The sequence below is a fragment of the Phyllobates terribilis genome, unplaced genomic scaffold (genome assembly GCF_046119375.1).
Source record: "Phyllobates terribilis strain yellow unplaced genomic scaffold, ASM4611937v1 Scaffold_11__3_contigs__length_659146591, whole genome shotgun sequence".
Taxonomy (NCBI): Eukaryota; Metazoa; Chordata; class Amphibia; order Anura; family Dendrobatidae; genus Phyllobates; species Phyllobates terribilis.
The window spans coordinates 416,455,420-416,479,557 of NW_027362771.1; the positions used below are offsets into that span (position 1 = coordinate 416,455,420).

General features: G+C 42.2%; 1 protein-coding gene and 1 non-coding gene across 2 annotated transcripts; both read left to right on the forward strand.

Moving 5' to 3' along the window:
• The first annotated feature begins 1,205 nt into the window (after positions 1 to 1,205).
• WHAMM (WASP homolog associated with actin, golgi membranes and microtubules) lies at positions 1,206 to 22,426 on the forward strand. Its single transcript, XM_073653113.1, has 10 exons — positions 1,206 to 1,920; positions 5,490 to 5,663; positions 6,213 to 6,363; positions 9,298 to 9,467; positions 10,064 to 10,229; positions 12,815 to 12,981; positions 14,356 to 14,442; positions 14,572 to 14,667; positions 14,789 to 15,224; positions 21,775 to 22,426. The coding sequence occupies exons 1-10, from the start codon at positions 1,288 to 1,290 to the stop codon at positions 22,053 to 22,055; spliced, it is 2,361 nt and encodes a 786-aa protein (XP_073509214.1). The 5' UTR covers positions 1,206 to 1,287; the 3' UTR covers positions 22,056 to 22,426.
• LOC141168045 (small nucleolar RNA SNORA35) lies at positions 7,786 to 7,915 on the forward strand. The gene has a single exon (XR_012251800.1). It is a non-coding gene; the product is annotated as a small nucleolar RNA SNORA35 (small nucleolar RNA).
• Positions 22,427 to 24,138: the final 1,712 nt, after the last annotated feature.

Sequence of the window (24,138 nt, forward strand, 5' to 3'; positions counted from 1 at the left end):
AAAGTGCTTGTCAGTCCGCATGCCGAAACGCATGCGTTAACGCATGTGAATCCGCATGTTTTCTGCAGGAAAAACGCATGCACAATCCGCATGCGTTTTTTCTGGCAAGGGAGATGCAGAAACGCTGCAGAAATGCTCTGCTTCATTTCTGCATCGTGGGAACATAGCCTAACACTGCCAAGTATTAATAGGACTCCAGAAGAATCTTTTTCACCTCAGATTCCCCAATTCTCAGCAATTTTTGGCATAACCATAGATATTGGTATCATCATGCATGGAGGCATAGTACAATGTTTTATAAGGTCACCCTGACCAATCACCAATGATTTGTGTAAAATTATTTGCTTTATAACACAAATTTCAACTCAGGTTTTTTTTTATAAATGTAACTATATGAAGTTTTTTGTGTGCCAAGTTGTATTTTTTAATGGCACCATTTTGAGGAATACTGTATGTATTGGATGTTAAAAACAGCAATTCCACTGGTGTTTATTATTTTTGAGTCCAGTACAAACAAAAAAATGCAAGAAAATGTTTTTTACATTTTTTATTTTTGTATTAACGCAGCTTTGGGAAGGCTCGTCTCCTGTGGGATGCGTTGTAGTTTTGATTGGTATTATTTTGGGATACACAGAGAGTTTTTGGAGAGTTTTTATTTTATTCGGAGGCAGGATTTACAAAAAAACACCAATTCTGGCTTTTGTTTTGTACTTGAGCTGTTTTTTCTATAAACTTCACTTCCCTAAACACTTGTTTTTCTGGTGCAATCATTTTTAATTTGGTTTCAAAATGATTGTTCGCAGCAGCACATTGTCTGGTGTAAAGAGGCAATTTACTACCAAGAACAATGACATTTGATGTACACAGAAAAATTGTGACAAGGAGAGCTCTAAATCTGCGCATGCGCCACCTCCGGCAGCCATTTTCTTGAAGCCCAGAGCCCACAGCCTGACACCCGGGACAACCCCTCATCCCAGCCCAGGGCCCCAAGCATTGGCCCACTCCTGCCGCCACCAGCTTCCTACAGCTTCAAGCTGAGCAGCCCCCAGAGGAGCCAATCAAATCACAGCGTTTATAGTCCGAGAATGAAAGCAGCGTTTTGATTGGTCGCTACGTGCAGTGTCTCCACAGAGCCTATTTTTACACTGTTTACTACCACATGCAGCTGTATCACTGCAGTCACATGATGCCGGAAACTGACGTCACTTCTCATCAGCCTATGACAAGTTATGACAAGTGAGGAGGAAAGTCCCGGCCGCGCCTCCCCCACCGCTGTGCACAAAGGTCATGTATACGTGCGGCGCGGCCGGAGCTGTCACTGCGGAGCTCGCACCTGACAGGGCGCACGTCACGAGTGGAGCTATGGACGGGGAGCGGATGGACAGTCTGGAGGGCTGGGTGGCCGTGCGCCCCAACCTCTTCCTGGAGCCGGAGCAGTATAAAATGGGCTTCATCGTGGCCTGGAACCAGGTGGACAGCAAGTTCGCGGTGACCTGCCACAACCGGACCGCGCAGCGGAGGAAGCGGCGGGAGGGCGAGGACGGGGAGCAGAGCAGCTGGGCCGGGCTGTACAGCGTGCAGGACCTGGAGCACATCCACCGGCAGCTGAGCTCCGTGTGCAGCCGCCTGCAGCCCTGCTTCCCCCGCCTCCCGGCCCAGCTCCCCGCCGGCAGCCTGTGGACGTTGCTGTTCCCCAATGCCCCGACCTGGGAGGGCAGCTCGGAGGAGGAGGACGCGGTGTGCCGGACCCTGGAGCGGTACCTGGGCGCCGCCATGGAGGAGTGCGGCCGCCAGATTGTGCTGGACGTGCTGTTCCCGGAGGACGTGGAGGACGCGGAGAAATACTTCGAGAACCTGCACGAGTTCCGCAAGAAAAGCCTTGAGGAGCAAGTGTGCTGGGCCAAGGAGGCCGTGAGGACGGTGCGGGCATGTAGTGGTGTGCTGGGCCAAGGAGGAGGGTGCGGGCATGTAGCGGTGTGCCGGGCCAAGGAGGTGGTGAGGACGGTGCGGGCATGTAGTGGTGTGCGGGGCCAAGGAGGCCGTGAGGACGGTGCGGGCATGTAGTGGTGTGCGGGGCCAAGGAGGCCGTGAGGACGGTGCGGGCATGTAGTGGTGTGCTGGGCCAAGGAGGCCGTGAGGACGGTGCGGGCATGTAGTGGTGTGCTGGGCCAAGGAGGCCGTGAGGACGGTGCGGGCATGTAGTGGTGTGCTGGGCCAAGGAGGCGGTGAGGGCGGTGCGGGCATGTAGTGGTGTACGGGGCCAAGGAGGCGGTGAGGACGGTGCGGGCATGTAGTGGTGTGCGGGGCCAAGGAGGCCGTGAAGACGGTGCGGGCATGTAGTGGTGTGCGGGGCCAAGGAGGCCGTGAAGACGGTACGGGCATGTAGTGGTGTGCGAGGCCGTGAGGACTGTGCGGGCATGTAGTGGTGTGCGGGGCCAAGGAGGCCGTGAGGACGGTGCTGGCATGTAGCGGTGTGTGGGGCCAAGGAGGTAGTGAGGATGGTGCGGGCATGTAGCGGTGTGCCGGGCCAAGAGGGCCGTGAGGACGGTGCGGGCATGTAGCGGTGTGGGGGGCCAAGGAGGCCGTGAGGATGGTGCGGGCATGTAGCGGTGTGGGGGGCCAAGGAGGCCGTGAGGATGGTGCGGGCATGTAGCGGTGTGTGGGGCCAAGGAGGCCGTGAGGATGGTGCGGGCATGTAGCGGTGTGTGGGGCCAAGGAGGTCGTGAGGACGGTGCGGGCATGTGGCTGGGTCTCAGAAAATTGCAACACAATTGATTTTTTTTTTTCTTAATGCAAATCTATGAATTTTTCTCTCCACTTCGCTTCAAAAAAAATAAAAGCAAAGCAAAAAATATGCAACTTTGGTATTGCTATAATCATACTGATCTGGAGAGTCGAATTGCATTTTTTCCCATCAATTCCAAGTGGGATAATTTGAATTTTTTCCCATTTTTCAGTATGTTTTACATACTGCTACAACTCGTCCCTCAAAAAACAAGGCCTCATACGGCTATGCCAAGGAAGATCTAAACAAACAAAAGTTATGGCTCTTAGAAGAGTAGGAAGAAACAAAAGTGCAAAAAAATTAAAATTTGGTTCTGAAGGGGTAATTATACTGGATTCCATTGTGTGCTCTACTATGTTATTTCCTACGCTTCTTTCAACTTGACAGAATTAAGAGACACTATTTTGACCTCTGATAGGTTAGGCCCTGTTCACACCATATTTTCCGTTCACTTTTTAATCTGTATGCCTGGAATAGGTTCCAAAGTATATATTAATGTGTCATGGATATCTAACAGTGACATCTATGACCCACAGATTATTATTGGATCCATTTACCAAAGATGTCATGAGCTTTTCCATGATGGATTTGTTTAATGGGTGCTATTCTGTATGCCTAGAACATGTCCAATAATTAGATGACTAATGCATGGATGTCAAACACTCAGAAGGCCAAAATGAAAAACTTGGACAAAGTCGTGGGCCAACTAGTATACAGAGTGATGGGCCCCACATAGTCCTCCAGACAGAGTGATGGGCCCCACGTAGGGGGGGTGTGGTTCTTGTGTCGCGGGCCAAATATAATCACCCTGGAGGCTAGATCATGGGCTGGAGTTTGACATGTGTGCTGTAATGTATGACATACAGTGGCCACTGTTACAGATGCAAAAACATCCATGTTGAAAAATGTAACGGATATGTTTTTTACTGGGTCATGTGGGATGGATAAATGTCATCAAATACACTATTTTCATTTTTGCTATCTATTGGCATAAACCAGCCAAACGGAACCTCTTTTGGCCCATGTCTGGCAGTAAAACCCTATGGAGAGCTCTGGAAAGCACAGAAGGGCATATAAATGGGGCAGTACCATCTGATAAACAGATAATAGTGGTAATAGCTCTCAGTAGGTGTTGTGACTGCACAACACCTATTCAAAAATGTAAGGCCATGTTCACACGTTCAGTATTTGGTCAGTATTTTCCCTCAGTATTTGTAGCCAAAGCCAGGCCTTTTGGCTTACAAATACTGATGTAAAATATTGACCAAATACTGAATGTGTGCACGTGGCCTAAAGCCGCTACCCCGTGGCTGAATGGGTATATATTAACCAGATACGTATTAACCTAAATGGAGAGTATCACGTTAGGTGCGGGAATGAAGGATCCTTGGCGTTCCAAATAAGGTTTTTTATTAAAGACTTTCAGCACTAGACTGGCACCTTTTTTAAAGGTAAAAAAAATATTTTTTTTTTATCTTTTAAAAAAAAAAGGTGCCGAAACGCGTTGGTATTAATAAAAAGGTTCTTATTTGGAATGTTATAGCGCCTTCATTTCTGCAGTGCAGCCCACCTAACGTGATACCATTCTGGCTAGTATGACCCTATAGACACCTTTAACATGGAGCCGAAAACCCTTTTTCTACTGCCTGAGGGGAAAGAAGACTAGGACCCTAGTACACACTGGCAGCAGGATTACTCGATCTGTAATGACAATATAGTGATTATATCAGCAGGAGACTCAAATCTACAGCAAACAGCCCATTAAAGCCGGCCATACACACTAGATGGCTGTCGGCCGAACTATACTTCATTCAGCCTACCGCCAGCTCAGCCGGCACCACCATATACAAGAGCGATCATAGAATAATAGAATGTCAGAGCTGGAAGGGACCTCCAGGGTCATCGGGTCCAACCCCCTGCTCAATGCAGGATTCACCAAACCATCTCAGACATTTCTTGGCTGAGCACTCCTGTGTTCTCTATGGGAAAGCCTCCGACGGACATTTCGGCCTGTGGCCTATCTCCAGGAGGTCAGTGCCATCTGAAATCGGACATACGTGATCGTCATCAGTCGTCTGGCATCCCCATATTTATGTCGGATCTCTGATCAAAATTACCCTTATAAGCCTATGGGTCTGTGAATATCATGGACAGCTCACAGGTGGCCACGCTGTGCAGTCTATCATTGACATTGTAGTGGATGGCAGGAGATTTGTAATTTTTATTTTATTTTTTCATATGTGAAAATCACTAATACACCTGATGGTAAAAACCTGACCGAACATTAATGAAAGTCCGATCCAAAACACAATTGAAACTCGGACTTTGTTTCGCATGTATAAAAATCACTAATGTTAGTGAGGCCTAAGAAGTTCATTATGTGACTTTTATTAAATTCCGCACAACTTATTCCAGTAATCCCTCCCCTGCTTTTTTTTCTCTCCCCAAGACTGGCGTATAAATCTCCACTACAATGTCTCGATGATGACAATTATAAGTTGAAAATCTTGTAACTGCAATATTTCCCTGTGGTTAAAAAAAATAACAATTACAGTCATTAAGAAAACTCCAACTTTGCCTGCACTTTTCTGTCCCATAGGGAAACATTGTAGTCATTCTGTGGCGCCTTGTGATCGATAACCCTGTAGAGGCACAAGGTGGGGAGATATTTATTATACTAATGTATTCTTTATTTATTTTTTAGATTCTTCATCAGCACAAAAATGCAGATAAAATGATGTCCTTACTTAAAGTTTATGAGGAAGAAGACGAAGCTTTTATGGAATTGGTTACCGTGGCAACCCAGTTCCACCAGTATCTACTGCAGCCTTTCAGGGATATGCGGGAGCTGGCAATGTTGTACAAGCTGGAAATACTGGTAGGGAATTACTTATTTTTATCCGTTTTTAAGCTTTTTATATTGGAAATCCTCGAGGGCTTTGTTTACAGAGTACTTGGAACCAATTATAGTCAAAGTGATTTATTCTTGCAATTGTATCAGTCCAAGTGCAGCCGAAGCTTATTGAATTTCACATTTACAATGCACATCTTACTCTTATCTGGGAAAAAAAAATCCTGGTGACGTGGATCTTTTGACAGACTCTGCGTAAATAAGACAAATTCTTCTAGGAAACGGCATACCCTTGTTTTTTTTTTTTTTTTTTTTACTGCAGCAGTCTCCATTTTCCTATGGATAACCACAAAAAAGACAAATATTCTGTGACGTATCTTTTTTTTAATATGTGTATCAATGGGCGGTGTATTACCCTATAAGGCTAAACAGTGGGATACATTCGAGCCCCCCTCCTGGAGTTGTACCACGATGAATGCTGATGTATGTATCCAGCTGACAGAAGGCTCAGCCAAAATGTGCGCAATGCACCCAAAATGGGGAAAATGTATCATGACTTCAGTTGTTTCTACACAGAAATCATTGGAAATGGATGATTTAGGCCCAAAACGCATTGAAGGTTTACAAAAGGAGGCCGATAAGTGGAACACAACTGCAGAAGAGGCTGAGCGCTCGATACGGAATATAACTGTGGATTACTTCAAGGAGACTTCAAAAGCGCTGTCAGGTAGAACCATAGTGGGCTTCTAGGACATCAGATCAAACGGGACGCCCACCTTCTTGTTACAGCAATGCAGAACATGTGATCACATTATGGCTTTCAGATTTAGTGTCAAAGTTCTGTTTTGCATTATCCTGAAAGAAAAACTTTAAAGGAACTCTGTCACGTGAAAAAGGGCAATTACCTGCAGATATGGGGGTTAACCTGCAGGTTAATAGAATTCTGACACCGTGCGGCACCAACACTTAGAGCTCTACTGCCGGGAAGAAATTAACTTTATTCCCCTGGCAGCATTCGAGTTTCAATCACAGGAGTGGAGCCAACGCGGTTTGTCACCGTTCTGTGTATAGAGAACGGTGGCTGTAACTGCAACCCTGGCACTGAGTGACAGCGGGCTCAGTCAGGCCAGAGGATGGTTAGAGTGGTGACTGAAGCTGCGCCAGCGCCGTGCCTATGGCTGAAACCTAAATGCTGCCGGGAGGAATACAATTCATATTCTCCCGGCAGTGGGCCTCTTAAATGCTGGCACCGGGCAGGTTCAGAATGCTATTAACCTGCAGATTAACCCCATATCTGCAGGTTAATAGCATTTTTTTCACGTGACCGGTTCCCTTTAAATACATGCTTGTCTTAGGAATGGAGTTTTACATCTGGAAAACTCCCTTTAGGCTGTGTGTGCACAGTCTTTTTGGTAAAGAAGCTGAGTTTCCGCAGTCTTTTGAACGATGGCCAACCTCGTGATATGCCATCATTTTATAGGATGGGAAAATCTTGAGAGGTTGTCTCTGAATGGTTATGACTAGTGTTGAGCGAGTATGTTCTATTAACCCTTTCGCCGAGTATGCTCGGGCCGAGCTCAGAGTATGTACAGCTGCTTGGTGATGAGGTTAAATCTCTCCCGTGTGCATGATTTGCAACTGTTTGACAGCTTTATTACATGTGAGGAATGTCTATTTCTTACACATTCCTCACATGTAATAAAGCTGTCAAACAGTTGCAAATCATTCACACGGGAGAGATTCAATCATATCACCGAGCAGCTGTAAATACTCGGAGCTCGGCCCGAGCATACTCGGACAGAACATACTCGCTCAACCCTAGTTATGACATATTCTATGGATATATCATAAATGTGTAATAGATGCACAGCCCATCTCAGGGACCCACACCTACCTCCAGAAGGGGGGGGTCATCCGATTCCCTATTCCAACTGCTGACGTGAGCACAATGCCAAGAGAGGGAGCCGCCACATGTGTGCAGCTCTTTTATTCACTACTCTAGGAGTTCAGCTGGTATCAAGTAGACATTTATGGCATATCCAAGGGATACTGTATGTCATAAATGATTTTCATGAAACAGCCCTTTTATAGAATACTGATCACCAATCTGGGACTACCGTTTCTTTTTCATTAAAAAAAAAAAGTGCGTTTGCACTGATAAGTGTCTCCTCGGTCTTCACCTTGGCTTTGGGGTCTCATTCCGGTGCTAGAACAAATCCTTTCCTGCAGAAAGGCCAGGCCCCGCAGTGACCCGTGTTTCCTGATGGCAAGGTACAAATGTGTGATCAATGCTCTGTATGTGGATGATCCACAATAAACATCAGTCTGCAGTGGGGAAAAAATGGGCAGCCCCAGACCGGTGCTCTTACTAAATGAGAAGTTGTCAAAAATGCTCATAATTTCTACATATGCCCCTGAAAGGGCCCAACTTTCTACCAAGTCAGATCCGAACATCCAGGTTAGTCAGGGCTGTGGAGTCGGTAAGCCAAACCTCCGACTCCCTCATACATGGCTCATGTTTAAGTGATAAATTTACTGTAGCACAGATTAATCTCAGCTAAAAGTCTACACCCTTAGATCAGGAATAGGACAGACATTTATAGGACATTTCATTTCTTTCCCAAATGCTTATGAAAAAATATTCCCCACAAACTGCATTGAACTACTGTACCCAATTTATTATATATTTATTAGTCTAGCTCAGACTCCGACTCCACCGCCCTGGTTGTAGTATGACATGCACAGCGGGATCCAATAACACTCTGCAACCACTCTCATAGTGAAAGAGTGAGATGTCTTTGTACTGATCCATCACTGTTACAGAACGATGGCCATTATAAAGTACACGGCAGTGATGGATCAGTACAAGGCGAGATCTCACTCTTTCACCGTGAAAGCGATCACAGAGGGATGTGGGTTCCAGTTCTTTCTGCATGCCGGGATCCCACAACCGAAAGGTCTGTCCAAACTTTCTAGCAAAGTCTGATCCTTCAGGGGCATTAGGAGAACTTTTATGAGTGATTTTGACAATAATTTATATTTAGTAAAATCACCAGTGTGGGGCTGCCCTCTTTTATTAGATATGAAGGACAGCCCCAGATTGATGATGGGTACTCTTTAAATCTGCAAAGTATTCACCACAGACCAGTGCTGGGGAGTTGGTAAGCCAAATGTCTAATTCATACTCTTCCATTTTTATCAGACTTTCACGCCAACTTTTTCATGAATGGCCTATGCATAATATTGAGTAATAACACCATTACTTTTGCTCAATGTATATATGATAGTATAATATATCCCCTTTCAAAGTGCTCACTAGACCACCTGTGACATGTACGTGTTAACACATGCTGACTCTTAGACGTGTTTAAGATGGATTTGAATATGGTCCCCTTTTCACTTCGCAGCATTAGACGCCCAAGTAACTGCCAAAACAAACTCAAAGATTTCAGTGGCTTCCTTTTCTGTTCATTTCAATGGGAAAAGGCATCTGCCTTTAATCGATGACTGTGACTCAAGGACCCAAAATTCCCTGATGGGTGGTTATTTCATACATGTGCAAGACAGGAATGATAGGAATACTCCTATTAAAAACTAGTAGTTAAACTCTTCTGAGGATTATACTCTCTGATGATCATGATGATGTGTATCTTTTCAACAGCAATGCAAAAACATATGGAGTTGGACAGAAGGAGATTTGGACAAGCCACTTGGGCCTCAGCGGTGCCAAGACTGGAGAGGATCAAGTCTATGTTGGCAAAGGAAAGTCTTCAGCATATGAGGTCAAAGGAGCTGTGCCTGAATCAGAAGAAGGCAGATATCAAGCAAAGCGTAAGATACTTTACAAATGTTATTTTTGTAGGTTGTAACTTTAATTTTTTCATTTTAAACAAATACCCTTTCTGCCAAACTCAGAAGTTATTCAAGTTGCTAGGAGTTAGTACAGCACAAAAATAGGACTATTCCTTCCCTTCCATTAGTGAGTAGATGAATATCTGCTCTTGTTAGTACTATCCCCCGGCAGAGATGTTGCCGTCTGGCCATTCTTAAGATGGCCATGCACATTAGCCTTACATTGACAGGCTCAGCCCACCATCTAATGTGTATAGGCGCCTCCTGACTCCTTCATCTGCAGATGTCAGGGAAAAATAAGGATCAGGCAGTTGGGTTTCAGCTTGAAGTAAATCCAACACCAGAGATGTCTGTCAATGACGTCAATTACTTGTATAAGAAGCGGGATCCTGGATCACTGATTTGGGTTCCATACATAGTGGAGACGTCAAAAGATCAGGTGTGGTGTGCAAGCAGTCACAACTACAGTATCTATAATTGTATAAATGAGTCCTATGCTATATACCGCAGTCATTGCACGAAGCAACATTCAGAATAGCACAAGACAATTTCACAATATACACTTGATCCGACAGATGGAAAATCTGAGTAACTGTGATGGGGCAATTGCATGTTTGGATCGGCTGGAGTTGCAGTACTACGAGACGCAGCTAGAACTATATGATGTTCAGTTTGATATATTGAAACATGAAGAAATGTTGCTGACAACTGAACTGGACACACTACGAAGGCGAATGAAAGGTAACTTACAGCTTCACTTTTCTTGTACTGTATACCAGCGGTAACTAAATATGCTAATGTATTGTGCCCAAACATATGCCAAATGGGCACTGTTCTGGCATAAGTTAGGCCCATTGTATTCCATGATCCTATTTGATATACAGTTGCAATCAAAAGTATTCAGCCCCGCTTGCAAATTAATTTTATTAGCAACATTTACAAACTTTTTGCTATTTGCAATAAAATGATGAAGCAAGAACAATTTAAATACCCCAAACACAACTGATCTAACAAGTGGTCTCCAAATTCGGCAAAATGCCACTTGTACTTACTATTACTGCAGTCTTAGAATTACTCAACCCCTTTATAACAAGCATCCTTTGGCTGTTATGACCTGCTGCAAACATGATGCATTGCCAGACACCAGCTTCTGCACGGTTCCTGAGGAATCTTAGCCCAGTTGTTTTGAGCTATTTAAATTGTTTGTGTGATTGGTTTATAGCAAACATCAGAAAGTTTGTAAATTTTGCTAGGATAAGTAAACTTTTTTTTTTTTTTTCCTTTTTAAGAATTTTGTCCAGTAAGGAAAATTATGACACTTTGAAAAATCACTTTATTAGGGAATTTGCCTCCATTTCCTGTAAGAAAAAAATGAATCCAAGTGACACCCCCCCCCCATTTTTCTACAGTGTATTTGCCTGCCTTTAGCTGCATGTGTATTGGAACATACTGATTTGGAGTACATATGATGGCAGTGAATGGGTCAGCAAATGTGTCCTCTTGTGAATATTGTGCTTATCAGAACAATCTCCTGCAGCAGCTTATCCCCATAGTTAATGAGCCACTGGTGCTGACCCTTACTTTTTGAAAAGCCTGATGGGGGCTCTGTCTTGGCTGACTAGTCCAAGGTTGGACCCCAGTGGTTCATACTCTTCTCCCAGCCCCAATATAGGGAAGTGTGGCAGGGGGGGAAGCCACAAGGGACTTGACTTGAACTAATCAGCTGAGGCATGGGTCCCAATTCATCAAAGCGATTACGCCAAAACTCTTCAGATTTTTTGTGCAAAGCAGAGTTGTACAAAATTTTTGTGTTTTCACACCAGTTTTGCTAAAATGAGTGGAGCTGTGGCGGGAAATGGGCGCGATGCCACAGTTCATCTAATTCATGATTAGCTTTGGCCACAAATCTTACTCCAGTTCTTGACTAGAGTAAGATTTTTATTGAGGCACGCACAACTCTTCAGACGCGGCAGATTCATTAAGAGCCATACACTACTTAATGAATCAAGTGCCCCTTATTCCAACACACCCCCTCATCAAGACCGGCCTGCACATCAATTGTCTTGATGAATCTGGGCTATAGTTCCCAGTCAGCTTTTCCAAGTATGTCTCTGAAACCTAAATGCATTTCAGAGTAAAGCAAACAGTGCTGCAATAATTAGTCTGACTGATTTATGCAGCCTGTGGTTTGTACATCATGAATCAGATGGTGGGTTATAAATAAATTATTTTATTTAGTAGACATTTTGTAGTAATAAAATTCTTTATTTATATGGTTCCAACATATTACGCAGCACTTTACAATTAAAAACTTCTCCATATTTTGTTTCCCCCATGAAAACATGTACTAGCGATAAATATACTAATTTGAAGTCATGCAACTTGAGTTTTTATTTTGTGTTTTATGCAGTTCTTGGGGAAATGGGGGAGATACAAGGGGTATGATGCGTATTATACTCGGGACTCTAAAGGGCTATGATCAGTAGCCTGACCTCACAATAAGGAATTGCTATGAGGATAAATCCACTTTTATGGGCACTGTTTAGTTGAGCTTTGTTTATCTGCTTTTCATAGCTTTTTTGTGTGCCATTTTTCGGATTACTGGCGTTTCTTCTATGGTATTTCTTCTGCTGGTATGTCCATGGACATCTGTTTAGGATTTCAAATTACAGGATTACAAATATATAATATGTGCGTGTAAAGGAGGCCTTAAAGTCGCAGTCCAGTCTTACCAGAAATGTTACTGGAGGGTACCAATTGCGTGAAGACAACACAATGTGACTTGCCCACCTGCTGTCAGAGCCATCACAGGCCGCTCCGGTGGTCTGCGCAGTCTTTGGAAGCAATGATGACTTCATCATTCTGCTGTCACTGGACTACTGAGGCTTGTGTTTGGCTCCATCGATCAGGGGAGTAGAACTGCATGGCATCAGAGAAACATCCAATGACACACTGTCCTAGCCACCTGACTGCTGCAGTAAGTCACGTGTGATGGATCCACAGGGCTAATGGTCTAGTATCTCCAGATTTTATTTTCACCCTAGCTATGTCACTGAAGGTGTTTAATAAGGCTGGACTACTCCTTTTTAAGGCCTTTTTTCTCACATTTTTTTTCCTAGCCTTTTACACAAACACCTTTTTTAAAAAAAAAAAAAAAAAAAATGTCAAAAGAAAAGCCATAACCAAAGCAAGCACCATTTATGCTAAAATTGCAAAAAACTTTATATATTGCGTTTTGGCCAAAATGGGAAATCAATCATTATGGTTTTTAGTGCGTTTGTAGTAATTGTAATGGCACATTTGTAATCAATTCCTTTTGATTACAGAAAAAGAGGATGAGGTTGTCTACTATGACACATGTGAAGAACCTCAGGAACTACAGACGTTTGAGCAGTCCAGTTCAACATATTCAATGCTCAGAAGAAAGGCCCAACAGCTGGAGTCAAAACGGGGGAATATCTGTTCAAGACGAGCATTACTGAGGAACAAAAAAGTATGTTACAAATGTTATTATACAGATTGTAAAATAAAGAGCACAGGAAAACGAAGCGCCATGTTACCTCATGGAAAACAAAGGCTTGGATACCATTAGTAGAGAGAATGTACTGCCAAGCTGTGCCAAAATGTAACTACAGTGACTATTCAGCAATATCATTGGAGCACCTCGGCTGGCATTTACCTAATATAACTGAAAAAAAAACTAAAAAAATGAACTGGGATGTAAATTGGCATGCATGTTCACATATGGCCACTAAAAAGAAAAAAACAAAGACAGAAACATAATAAGCAGATACCCTGCAATAAATGAACAGCAATAGTGCATAAAAATAATATAGGGTACTTGATTTCAACATAATTTTGATCAAAATAATGTAAAAGCCATCCAACCACGTCACGGTGACCCTATCAGGGGCAGTCCTAACACTGATATTATAATTTTACCATTTGTCAAGTGACATGCATGTGGATAGGGCTGAGAAAGGCCGAGCCCGGCTAGTACACACACACACAGACATGGGGAACAAGATGAATAGAATTTCCAGCTCAAGGAAAAGGCAGGACACACTAAGTACCCTATATTACTTACATGCACTTTTGCTGTTTATTTATTGCAGGGTATTTGCTTATTATGTTTCTGTATTTGTTTATTGTTTTTTTTTTTTACTGTTTAGTGGCCAGGTGTGAACATGCATTTACATGCTGCATGCACACCAATTTATATCCCAGTTAATTTTTTTTTTTTTTTAGTTTTTTTTCAGTTAGTGTGTATTCTGTACATATAAAGGTGTGGCCTGTCTTTACCTATTCATCTTGTTCCCCATGGTTGTGTGTCTACTAGCCGGGCTCTGTCGTTTTAGCCCTTATCCACATGCATGTCACTTGACAAATGGCAAGGTTTTAAATATTAGCGAGAGGACTGTCCCGAATAGGGTCACCATGAAGTAGTGGGATGGCTTTTGCGTTATTTTGATCAAAATTATGTTAATGAAGTACCCTATATTATTTTCATGCACTATGGCGGTTTACTCATTTATTGCAGGGTATTTGCGTATTATGTTTCTTTGGTTTTACTTCCATGCTGCAATCTAAAGTGGCTTGCAAATGTCCAACTGGGAGGAGACTGCTGGGAAGTGATGGAGTGTCTTGTGGAGAGAGATACTGCATATGAAGGGAGCGCGTTTGTGTCACTTGCGCTCATGATGCGCGAGGCTTTTCCAAATCGCAGTGTAGGGCAATAATGACGAGTGAATTTGTAGATGACAATTGTTACTTGTGGCTGATAAAACCATGTGTTCTTTCCATCTCTATGGATTTTCTATTTGTTTTCTTAAATCGAAATCCTTTGTGTCCATTCCAATGGTTTTAGGATCAGTGCATAGCAACACAGGAGCTGAAACTCCAGCAGTACCAGGAAACACAGAGGCGGCTTCAGCAGCATCACTCCGCACAGATGGTGAGTATACAGTCTATGAATAGTATGTTTTCTGATCCCGCGCCAAACCCCTAGTGCAAGTGGAAGCTTCTGTATCATTTAATCCAGTGTGTGGGAGACACTTTAACAGCGTTCTTTGTATTCCGACAGAAAAGAGACAAGAAAAAAGAAGAGGCGACACAGAAAAAAGAATGGGTTGATCAGGAACGTGAAAAAACACTGCAGAGATTAAAGAGTTTTAAAGATGTGAGTGTTAAATTGCAGTGTTCAGGTTGTGTACAGTCATGTCCTGAAAAAGTGTGAATAGCAGTGAGGGCTGAGTGTTCTCAACGGAGGCTTACTGGTCTTGTAACTTCTCTTTATCTAGAAAAAAGGATCTCATGTTGTACTGAAAACGTCTCGAATACAGTCACTTTTACCCAGTAAACCCTCTAAGGAAGCACAGGGACAGAGGAGTAGTTCATCAGACATCCCTATCCATATTATTGTCCAGAAAGGAATCTCTGAATGTGTGTTGGCCAGTGATGACCCCTCCAAGCAAAATCACTTCCCACCACCACCTAGCGCTCCTCCTCCCCCACCTCCTATCGCTCCTCCTCCCCCACCTCCTCTTCTTCCTCCTCCATTAGCCCCTCCACCTCCGCCACCACTACCACCATGGCCTTCTCTATTAGAAGGTCCAGCTCGCTTATCTAATTCAGCTGCGCCACAAAAACTACATGAACATCAAGTGCTGATAGGTGAAGATGCTGGAAATCGGACAACAGCCGGAAAATTAAAAGCCCAATTCAGCCAAAATTCAGGTATGTGAATAGTTGTTTATTTTTCCCTAATGCTATAACTATTAGTGCTACCACCACATTATGCATAAGTTTTTTTCATTCTGATCTGGAGCTAGCCAATTAACTTAAGAGTGTGGATCTTACTTACAGATTCATTTTAAGCCTTGTGTATGGGCATGTAGGTTATAGGAAGCTTAATAAAGTGATACCTTGATATCTGCAATCTGATGTGTTATTCCAGAGAAATCCATATTTTTCTTATGTGTAAATGAACTGTTGGGGCTACATTCCCACAACAAATGTTTGGTGAGTTTTTGATGTTGCAGCTTTTCTGCAGCATTTTTGCACCGATAAGTAAATTGGGTTACTTGTATTTTTCATTGTGTTTTTGATGCTGCATTTTTTATCTCTTGTTGGTAGGTCATGTTTTAACCCCTTTAGAGCCCATGACATCTTAGTACTCACATTTGCGTACTACCCGTTCAGTGAGGGCTGCTGCGCTGAGCCCTCACTGAACCGAGCACATGTCAGCTGATTCTTACAGCTGACATGTGCCCGCAACAGCCGCGGGTGGAATCGCGATCCACCCGCGGCTGTTAACCTGTTAAATGCCGCTGTCAATCTCCGACAGCGGCATTTAACGCGTGCTTCCTGGAAGCGCGTCCTAAGCCCCGACGACCCCGTCACGTGATCGCGGGTCGCCGATGGGCGTGCATGACAACCCAGGGTCTGCAGCAGACGCCTGTGGTTGTCATGATCTGGTCGCTATGAGCGCCACCTAGTGGTCGGCGCTCATAGCACAGGACCAATTCTGCTATATGCAGGGGATCTGCTGGTCCCCTGTATGTAGCAGAGCCGATCAGACAACTGCTGCTTCTAGTCTCCTATGGAGACTATTGAAGCATGCAGTAAGTGAAAAAAAAAGTTTTTAAAAAAATGAAAAAAAATGAAAAAAATATAAAAGTTTAAATCACCCCCTTTTGCCCCATTCAAAATAAAATAATAAAAAATAAACCCCACACACACATATTTGGTATCGCCGCGTTCAGAATCGCCCGATCTATCAATATAAAAAAAGAATTAATCCGATCGGTAAACGGCGTAACGAGAAAAAAATTCTAAACGCCAGAATTACGTTTTTTCGTCGCCGCAAAATTGCAATAAAATGCAATAACGGGTGATCAAAACATTGGAACTACCCCAAAATGTTATCAATAAAAATGTCAGCCCGACGCGCAAAAAATAAGCCCTCACCCAGCCCCAGATCACGAAAAATGGAGACGCTACAGGTCTCGGAAAATGGCGCTATTTTTTTTTTTTTTTTAATTTATTTATTTTTTTTTACCAAATTTTGGAATTTTTTTTTCACCACTTAAATATAAAAGAACCTATACATGTTTGGTGTCTATGAGCTCGTAGTGACCTGTAGAATAAGAAGGGCAGGTCAGTTTTAGCATTCAGTGAACGTGGTAAAAAACAACTGTGGTATTGCACTTTTTTTGCAATTTTACCGCGCTTGGAATTTTTTTCCCGTACATGATATGGTAAAACTAGTAATGGCGTTGAAAAGTACAACTCGTCCCGCAAAAAATAAGCCCTCACATGGCCATATTGACCAAACAATAAAAACGCTATGGCTCTGGGAACAAGGGGAGCAAAAAACGAAAAAGCAAAAACGACAAAACCCAAGGTTGCGAAAGGGTTAAATAAAGCTGCTTAGTTTTTGATACTTCTTGGTATTTGGCTTTTACGTGTGTTTCTACTGTGGAAACATACTAAAAATGCATGATTTTTTTTTTGCCTGCAGATTTTCCACATCTAATGCAATTCTATGCATCCACTTTGCTGGAACTGTAAAACGCTGTGTTTTTGATACAGCGAAAATATGCAGCTCCAAAAATGTGTCATTTTTTTATTTATATTTATTTTGTGCACAGTTTTGACTGTATAAGCATTAACCCCTTCAACCCCAGGCCATTTTTAGTTTTTTGGTTGACTTTTTTTTCCGCTTCCTCTTCCAAGAGCCATAACTTTTTTCCATCAATATAACTGTATGAGGGCTTGCTTTTAGCGGGACGAGTTGTGCTTTTGAATGACACTATTTATTTTACCATATACAGTAGTGTACTGGAAAAGTGGGAAAAAAAATTCCAAGTGCGGTGAAATTGCAACACAAATGCAATTCCACAATTGTGTTTTTTTTTTTATTTTTTTTTATTTACAATGTTCACTATATAGATCTCTCACATCCAGCATGTATTACTGCAAGGGACATGTCTACATGGGAAAAATGTAAAAATACAAGCTGCATATCAGAAGGTTTTGAAAATGTACTCTCCACTTATTATATTCAATCCAAAACTTTTTTTTTTTTTTTTTATCTTGAGGTAACCAATAACATGGAAAAATATTTTACATGGTGTCCATAGACTTTTAAGTGACGTTCCAGATTTACATAAAACATTTACCATTGTCTAAGGAAAGCGTATAAAATATACCTGGTGCCCCCCTTTCGCTTATTTTACTGATGATCTACAACGTTATTGTACTGTCTTATTTCATCTACAATGGCATCGGCGCTTCTGAGACTACAAGATGTGTGGTCAGTAGCCTGGGATCCTCCTCCCTGCTTAGCTCAGGAACCTGTCCTTTTAACCCCTTTAAAGCCCAGGACATACAAGTACTTATCTGCGCCCTGGGTCTTAAGAGCCAGGTATGTATTAGTACCCCCTGTTGATTTCGCCCGCACACAGGCTGTGCAGGCGCGATCGCCGCCGGGTGTCAGCTGATTGTCACAGCTGACACCCAGTGCTATGTGCTGGGAGCGGTCCCGCACCGCTCCTGGCACATTAACCCCCGCAATGCTGCGATCAAAGTCAATCGCAGCATTGCGGGGGCAAGGGGAGGTGATCGCAATACTCCTCTCCTGCCTGCGTCCAGCGCTGTCTGCCGCGGCATCCCGGATGTTGCCATGACGACCCGATGTCGTCATGACAACATCCGGATCACCAGACAACAGGAAGATACTTTGGTCATGCGCAGTGCATGACCAAAGTATCGTCTGCATCTGCAGCGCTGACGGCCTTTATAGCACAGGGATAGTGGAACAAAGTATAAAAGTAAAAAAATTGAAAAAAAAAATTGTAAAAATATATATATAAAAAAAAAAATCCACCAAAAATAAAAATATAATGTACCCATCAATAAATATTATGAAAAAAAACACCAAAACAATAAAGGTACACATATTTGGTATCGCCGCATCTGGAACGGCCTGACCTATAAAACTGTCCCACTAGTTAACCCCTTTAGTGAACACGGCAAAAAAAAAAAAAAAAAAGCACAAAACAATGCTTTATCATACCGCCAAACAAAAAATGGAATAACGCACGATCTAAAAGATGAATATAAATAAAAATGGTACCGCTGAAAACGTCATCTTGTCCCGCAAAAAACAAGCCGCCATGAAGCTCCATCAGCCGAAAAATAAAGTTATAGCTCTCAGAATAAAACTGCCAAAAAATTATTTTTTTTCTAGAAAATAGCTTTTATTGAAAATGTGTAAAAGCGCCAAAACATAGAAAAACAATATAAATGTGGTACCGCTGTAAACGTACTGACCCGAAGAATAACGCTGCCTTATCAATTTTACCACACGCGGAACAGCATTAAAAAAAACAATTCCTGAATTGTTGGTTTTTGTTTATTCTGACTCTCAAAAATCAGAATAGAAAGCGATCAAAAAATGTCACATGCCTGAAAATGGCACCAATAAAAACGTCAACTCATTTCCGCAAAAAACAAACCGTCACATGACTTGTCGGCCAAAATATGGCGATGCGAAAACTAGATTTTGCAAAAAAAAAAATGCTTCTTTTAGTGTGAGACAGCTGTCGATCCTAAAAACCCGAGATGATTCTGGTATCGCTGTAATCGCACCGACCCGAAGAATAAAGTTGTCTTATCACTTATACCGCACGAGGAACGGCGTAAAAAATAAACTCTAGGGTTAGGGTTGGGCTAGGGTAGGGATTTTTTTCGGAAAAAGAAAAAAGATGATCTGGCGACTAGTGTTGAGCGCAAGTACTCGCTACTTGAGCACTGGCGATACTCAGTGCATACCCAAGCACCCGATGCAAACTCGAGTGACATGCTCGAGTCTCCGCCCCATATGCTTCGCGGCCAAAAAAAACCTCGCTGGGATTGCCTGCCATGCACAAGCGATCCCCGCATGTTTTTTTTTGGGTGTCTAATAACCGTGAAACATGCGGGGCAGGGACTCGAGCATGTCACTCGAGCATGCGCGATACATGGTGCATATTCTAGTACCCGATGCAAACTCAAGTAGCAAGCACTTGCGCTCAAGACTAATGAAAACTTATTCAATATGATGACCTAGTGTTATCAAATTCTGTCGTACTTCTGGGTTCAAAACGTTCACTATACCCCTTGATAAAACTCTTGAGGGGTGTAGTTTCCAAAATGGTGTCATTTGTGGGGGGTTTCCACTATTTAGGCACATCAGGGGCTCCCCAAACATTACATGGCGTCCGCTCTCGATTCCAGCCAATTTTGCGTTCATAAAGTCACAGTGTTCCTTCCCTTTTGAACTCTGCCATACGCCCAAACACTGTATTTTCCTCACATATGGGGTATTGGCGTACTCAGGAGAAATTGCACAAAAGTTTTTGGGGTCCATTTTCTCCTTACCTTTGTGAAAATAAAAAAATTGGGGCTAAAACATCATTTTTGTGGAAAAAGTTTTTATTTTTTTTTTATTTTCACGGCTCCATGTTAAAAACTTCTGTAAAGCACTTGGGGGATCAGGGTGCTCACCACACATCTACATAAGTTCCCCGAGGGGTCTAGTTTCCAAAATGGTGTCACTTGTGGGGGGTTTCTACTGTTTAGGCACATCAGGGGCTCCCCAAACGCAACATGGCGTCCGCTAATTATTCAAGCAAATTTTACATTCAAAAAGTCAAATGGCGCTCCTTCCCTTCCAAACCCTGCCGTGCGCCCAAACAGTGGTTTTCCCTCACATATGGGTATCTGCGTGCTCAGGGGAAATTGCACAACAAATTTTGGCATCCATTTTTTCCTGTTACCCCTATGAAAAAAAATAAATAAATTGGGCCTAAAGTAACATTTTTGTGAAAAAAGTTAAATGTTCATTTTTTTCTTCCACATTCCAAAAATTCCTGTGAAGCACCTGAAGGGTTAATAAACTTCTTGAATGTGTTTTTGAGCACCTTGAGGGGTGCAGTTTTTAGAATGGTGTCACTTTTGGGTATTTTCTGTCATAAAGACCTCTCAAAGTGACTTCAAATGTGATGTGGTCCCTAAAAAAAAAAAAAAAAAAAAAAAAAAAAAAAAAAAAATTGGTTTTGTAAATTTTGCTGGAAAAATGAGTAATCGCTAGTCAACTTTTAACCCTTTCAGCTCCTTAATAATAAAAAAAAAAAATTGCTTCCAAAATTGTGCTGATGTAAAGTAGATTTAAGGGCATAAAAATTGAAAATTTTCAAAATTTTCGCCACATTTCTGTTTTTTTTTCAAGTGATATCGAAGAAATTTTACCACAATCCTGAAGTACAATATGTCAGGAAAAAACAATCTCCGAATCAGGGGGATCTGTTGAAGCTCCAGAGTTATTGCCTCATAAAGTGACAGTGGTCAGAATTGTAAAAATTGGCCTGATCATTAACATGCAAACCACCCTCGGGTATTTAACCTCTTTACCCCTCGGTAAAGGGGTTAAATACGTGGCCTAATCTGCAGGCGGCATGTTAAAGAGCTAAATGAGTTGAACGGATTAAAGTATATATTTGTGGGAAACTATTCAGTATGACTTAAATTACTTTACACCTTTAATCATTTTATGCTTTGAGGAGTCCAGTGGGCGAACTATAAGTGCGATTCTACAGCTCACCTATACTGGGAATGCTGTCAGAATGCTGTTTGGTTACTCATTATATTGGTTGATCCCATTGATTAAATGGATGTCCCTGGCTGCAGGTTATTATAAAGGAATAAACCGCGCTATACTCTCCTTCCCTGGGTACAGCGGAGAATCTCCGCCACAGCTCCCAGTGATTGGTCACCGCGCTGTCGACGTGACACCAGCGTCGCTGCTAATTCCAATCAGTGAGCTCAGGGGATCTGCCCTTTCTGAGCCAATAAGTGCACTTATTGGCTGTTGACGTGACATCGGTTACGCAGCCAACGCCATACACCAAGAGCAGCGGCGGAGATTGCCAGGGAACCCGGGGGAGTACACTGTGGTATGTTTGTGTGTATTGTTGTGTTTTTTTTTTTTTTTTTCTATAATAAAGTGCAGTTGGGAATATTGATTCTCTGAAGGGGAACAACCCCTTCAATGCACATAATTTATACTGTGATTTTAGTATATACCTTTTGTATTTTAATGAAACATTAGTAACATTCTGCAGTGATGTCACATTTACAGTAAGTAAAAATATTGATATGTAGTATGTGATGTAATAAGAGACACAATTTTACATCATTACCGCAGAGATCATGTTTATTCTTTTCTATATCCTACTTTTAGGTTCCATGGAAGAGGTGTTGGCGTCATTGAAACGAAGTGAAAATCTCCTCCGTAAGGTGGAACAACCGCAGTCCACAATCACCAGTGTAAATGACAATATTTTAGCAGCCATAAGACAAGGAGTAAAACTGAAGAAAGTGCAAAAAGATCCTGTGAATAAAGAGCCAGAAAATGAACTTGAGCGGAGTATAAAAGCCGCTATGCAACGGATGAAGAAAGTATCTGCTGACTCCGATGACGAAGAGAGAAGTGACTGCGTTAGTGGTGACTGGGACAGTTAGGGGGATACACATTTCACAGATTTCTGAAGACTGGCCTTACCTTTTACACTACTCTAAGAATTTTACATAAAACTCAGACAATAGCAATGGCTCTCTGTAGCAGAAGTGAAATAACATTATGGGAGCACCATAACCTCTGTGCCCATCTAACAGTATTGTTCTGCTATATATAGGCCAAAGGCAGCATTTACTACTGATATATCGGTCATTTCTGTCTGAACGCATGTTGCCAAGCTCCGGAGTCTTCCTTTATCAATTTCATGTCTATATAGAAAAAGCACTGGAAATGATGTTTTTGTAATTTAGAACCCTATTTTAAGTCTTAATAGTTCTAAATGTACAGTCGGCATTAAAGGGCTGCTTGATACAAATGTTTTACACTGTGATTGAATGGTGTTTGTGTGTATATATAGTTAGGTCCAGAAATATTTGGACAGTGTCACACGTTTTGGCATTTTAGCTGTTAACCAAAACCTATTCAAGATACAGCTATATAATCAGTATGGACTTAACTCCTTCATAACCTTCGATTTTCCATTTTTGCACTTTGGTTTTTTGCTACCCTTCATCCCAGAGCCATAACTTTTTTTTATTTTTTCCGTCAATATAGCCATATATGGCTTGTTTTTTGCAGGACGAATTATACTTTTGAATGACGCAATTGATTTTACTATATAGTGTACTGCAAAACGGGGAAAAAATTACAGTGGTGAAATTGCAAAAAAAAAGTGCAATTCCACAATTTGTTTTTTTTGGGTTTCTTATTTACCATGTCCCGCCAATATGATTCTCCAGGTCAGTACGAGTAAGCAGATACCAAACATGTATAGGTTCTTTTTTAAGTAGTGAAAAAAAAATCTGAAATTTGTAAGAAAAAAGAAATTTGCTTATGTCGCCATTTTCCTAGACCCATAGTTTTCATTTTTCAGGATTTGGGGCTAGGTGAGGGCTTATTTTTTGCAAGCTAAAGTTTTAATCAACATCATTTTGCGGCAGATACGATGTTTTGATCGCCTTTTATTGCAATGTTGCAGTGGCCAAAAACTGTAATTCTGGCGTTTCGATTTTCTTTCTCCCTCTTACAACGTTTACTGATCTGATTAATTTACTTTATATTTTGATCGGACATTTCTGCACGCAGTGATGGCAAATGTTTATTTTTTTTGTTTGATTTTCAATAGAGCAAAAGGTGATTTGAACTTTTTTTTTTTTTGTGTTTACTGGCTTCAATAGTCCCCTTAGGAGATCATCCAATTGTCTGTGCTACAAGCACTTCTATGTGGAGCAGAAATCACGATTTCCAGTGAACGTTGGCCACAATGACATGCCGCATTTAACTGGTTAACAGCCGTGGGTGGATCTTGGATCCACCTGTGACTGTTAGAGGCACATGACAGCTGATCCGATCAGCTGTCATGTGCGGGGAAAAATGCGGGCACAGCCTCGGAGCGTGCACAAAGGCAGGGACACAACCTTTGACAAATCAAAGATTGTGAAGGGGTTAAAGTGCATAGCTTTAGGCTTTGGTCAGACGGCCGGAGATTCTCTCATCCTCGATAATTGGGACGATTATGCAAATTACACTGATCAAATTCTGATCAGAGTTTGATCCAAGTGTCAGCATAGTGTACTCAGATTCTCACAGCCGAGAGAATTGCATCACACTATGAGGAGAATATGGAGAACAAAAGTTCTGCATCTTCTTCGTTCTGTAAGTCTGTGGAAATCGACTGCACTTGGATTAATCCAAGTGCAATCCAATGTTTTCCACGTACTCCTAGTCTTGGCATTTGATTTCAAAGTGAAATCACAGTATGCTGCAATTTTTTTTCACTGACAGGTTCTGTCCGTGCAAGAAATTGTGCATCAGCACTGCCCCATTGAATAACTTTGGTCTGAGTGCTAACCAATACAAAAATCGTATAGCAGTCTTCTGATTTATATGCTGGCGTGAGCAGTCCCTTAATATGAGGGTATTCACATCCTAATTGGAGTAAGGGTTTAGGAATTACAGATCTGTAATGTGTAGCTTCATCTGTTTTGGACAATTATCTCAAAAGCCCTTTTAATGGACTATTCCTTT

Excerpts from the sequence above, each read along its gene's own strand:
- WHAMM (XM_073653113.1), top strand. The coding sequence starts at position 1,288 with ATGTATACGTGCGGCGCGGCCGGAGCTGTCACTGCGGAGCTCGCACCT. Across the intron at positions 6,364-9,297 it reads GACTTCAAAAGCGCTGTCAG|CAATGCAAAAACATATGGAG; the intron begins GTAGAACCATAG and ends TCTTTTCAACAG. Across the intron at positions 14,443-14,571 it reads AGCATCACTCCGCACAGATG|AAAAGAGACAAGAAAAAAGA; the intron begins GTGAGTATACAG and ends GTATTCCGACAG.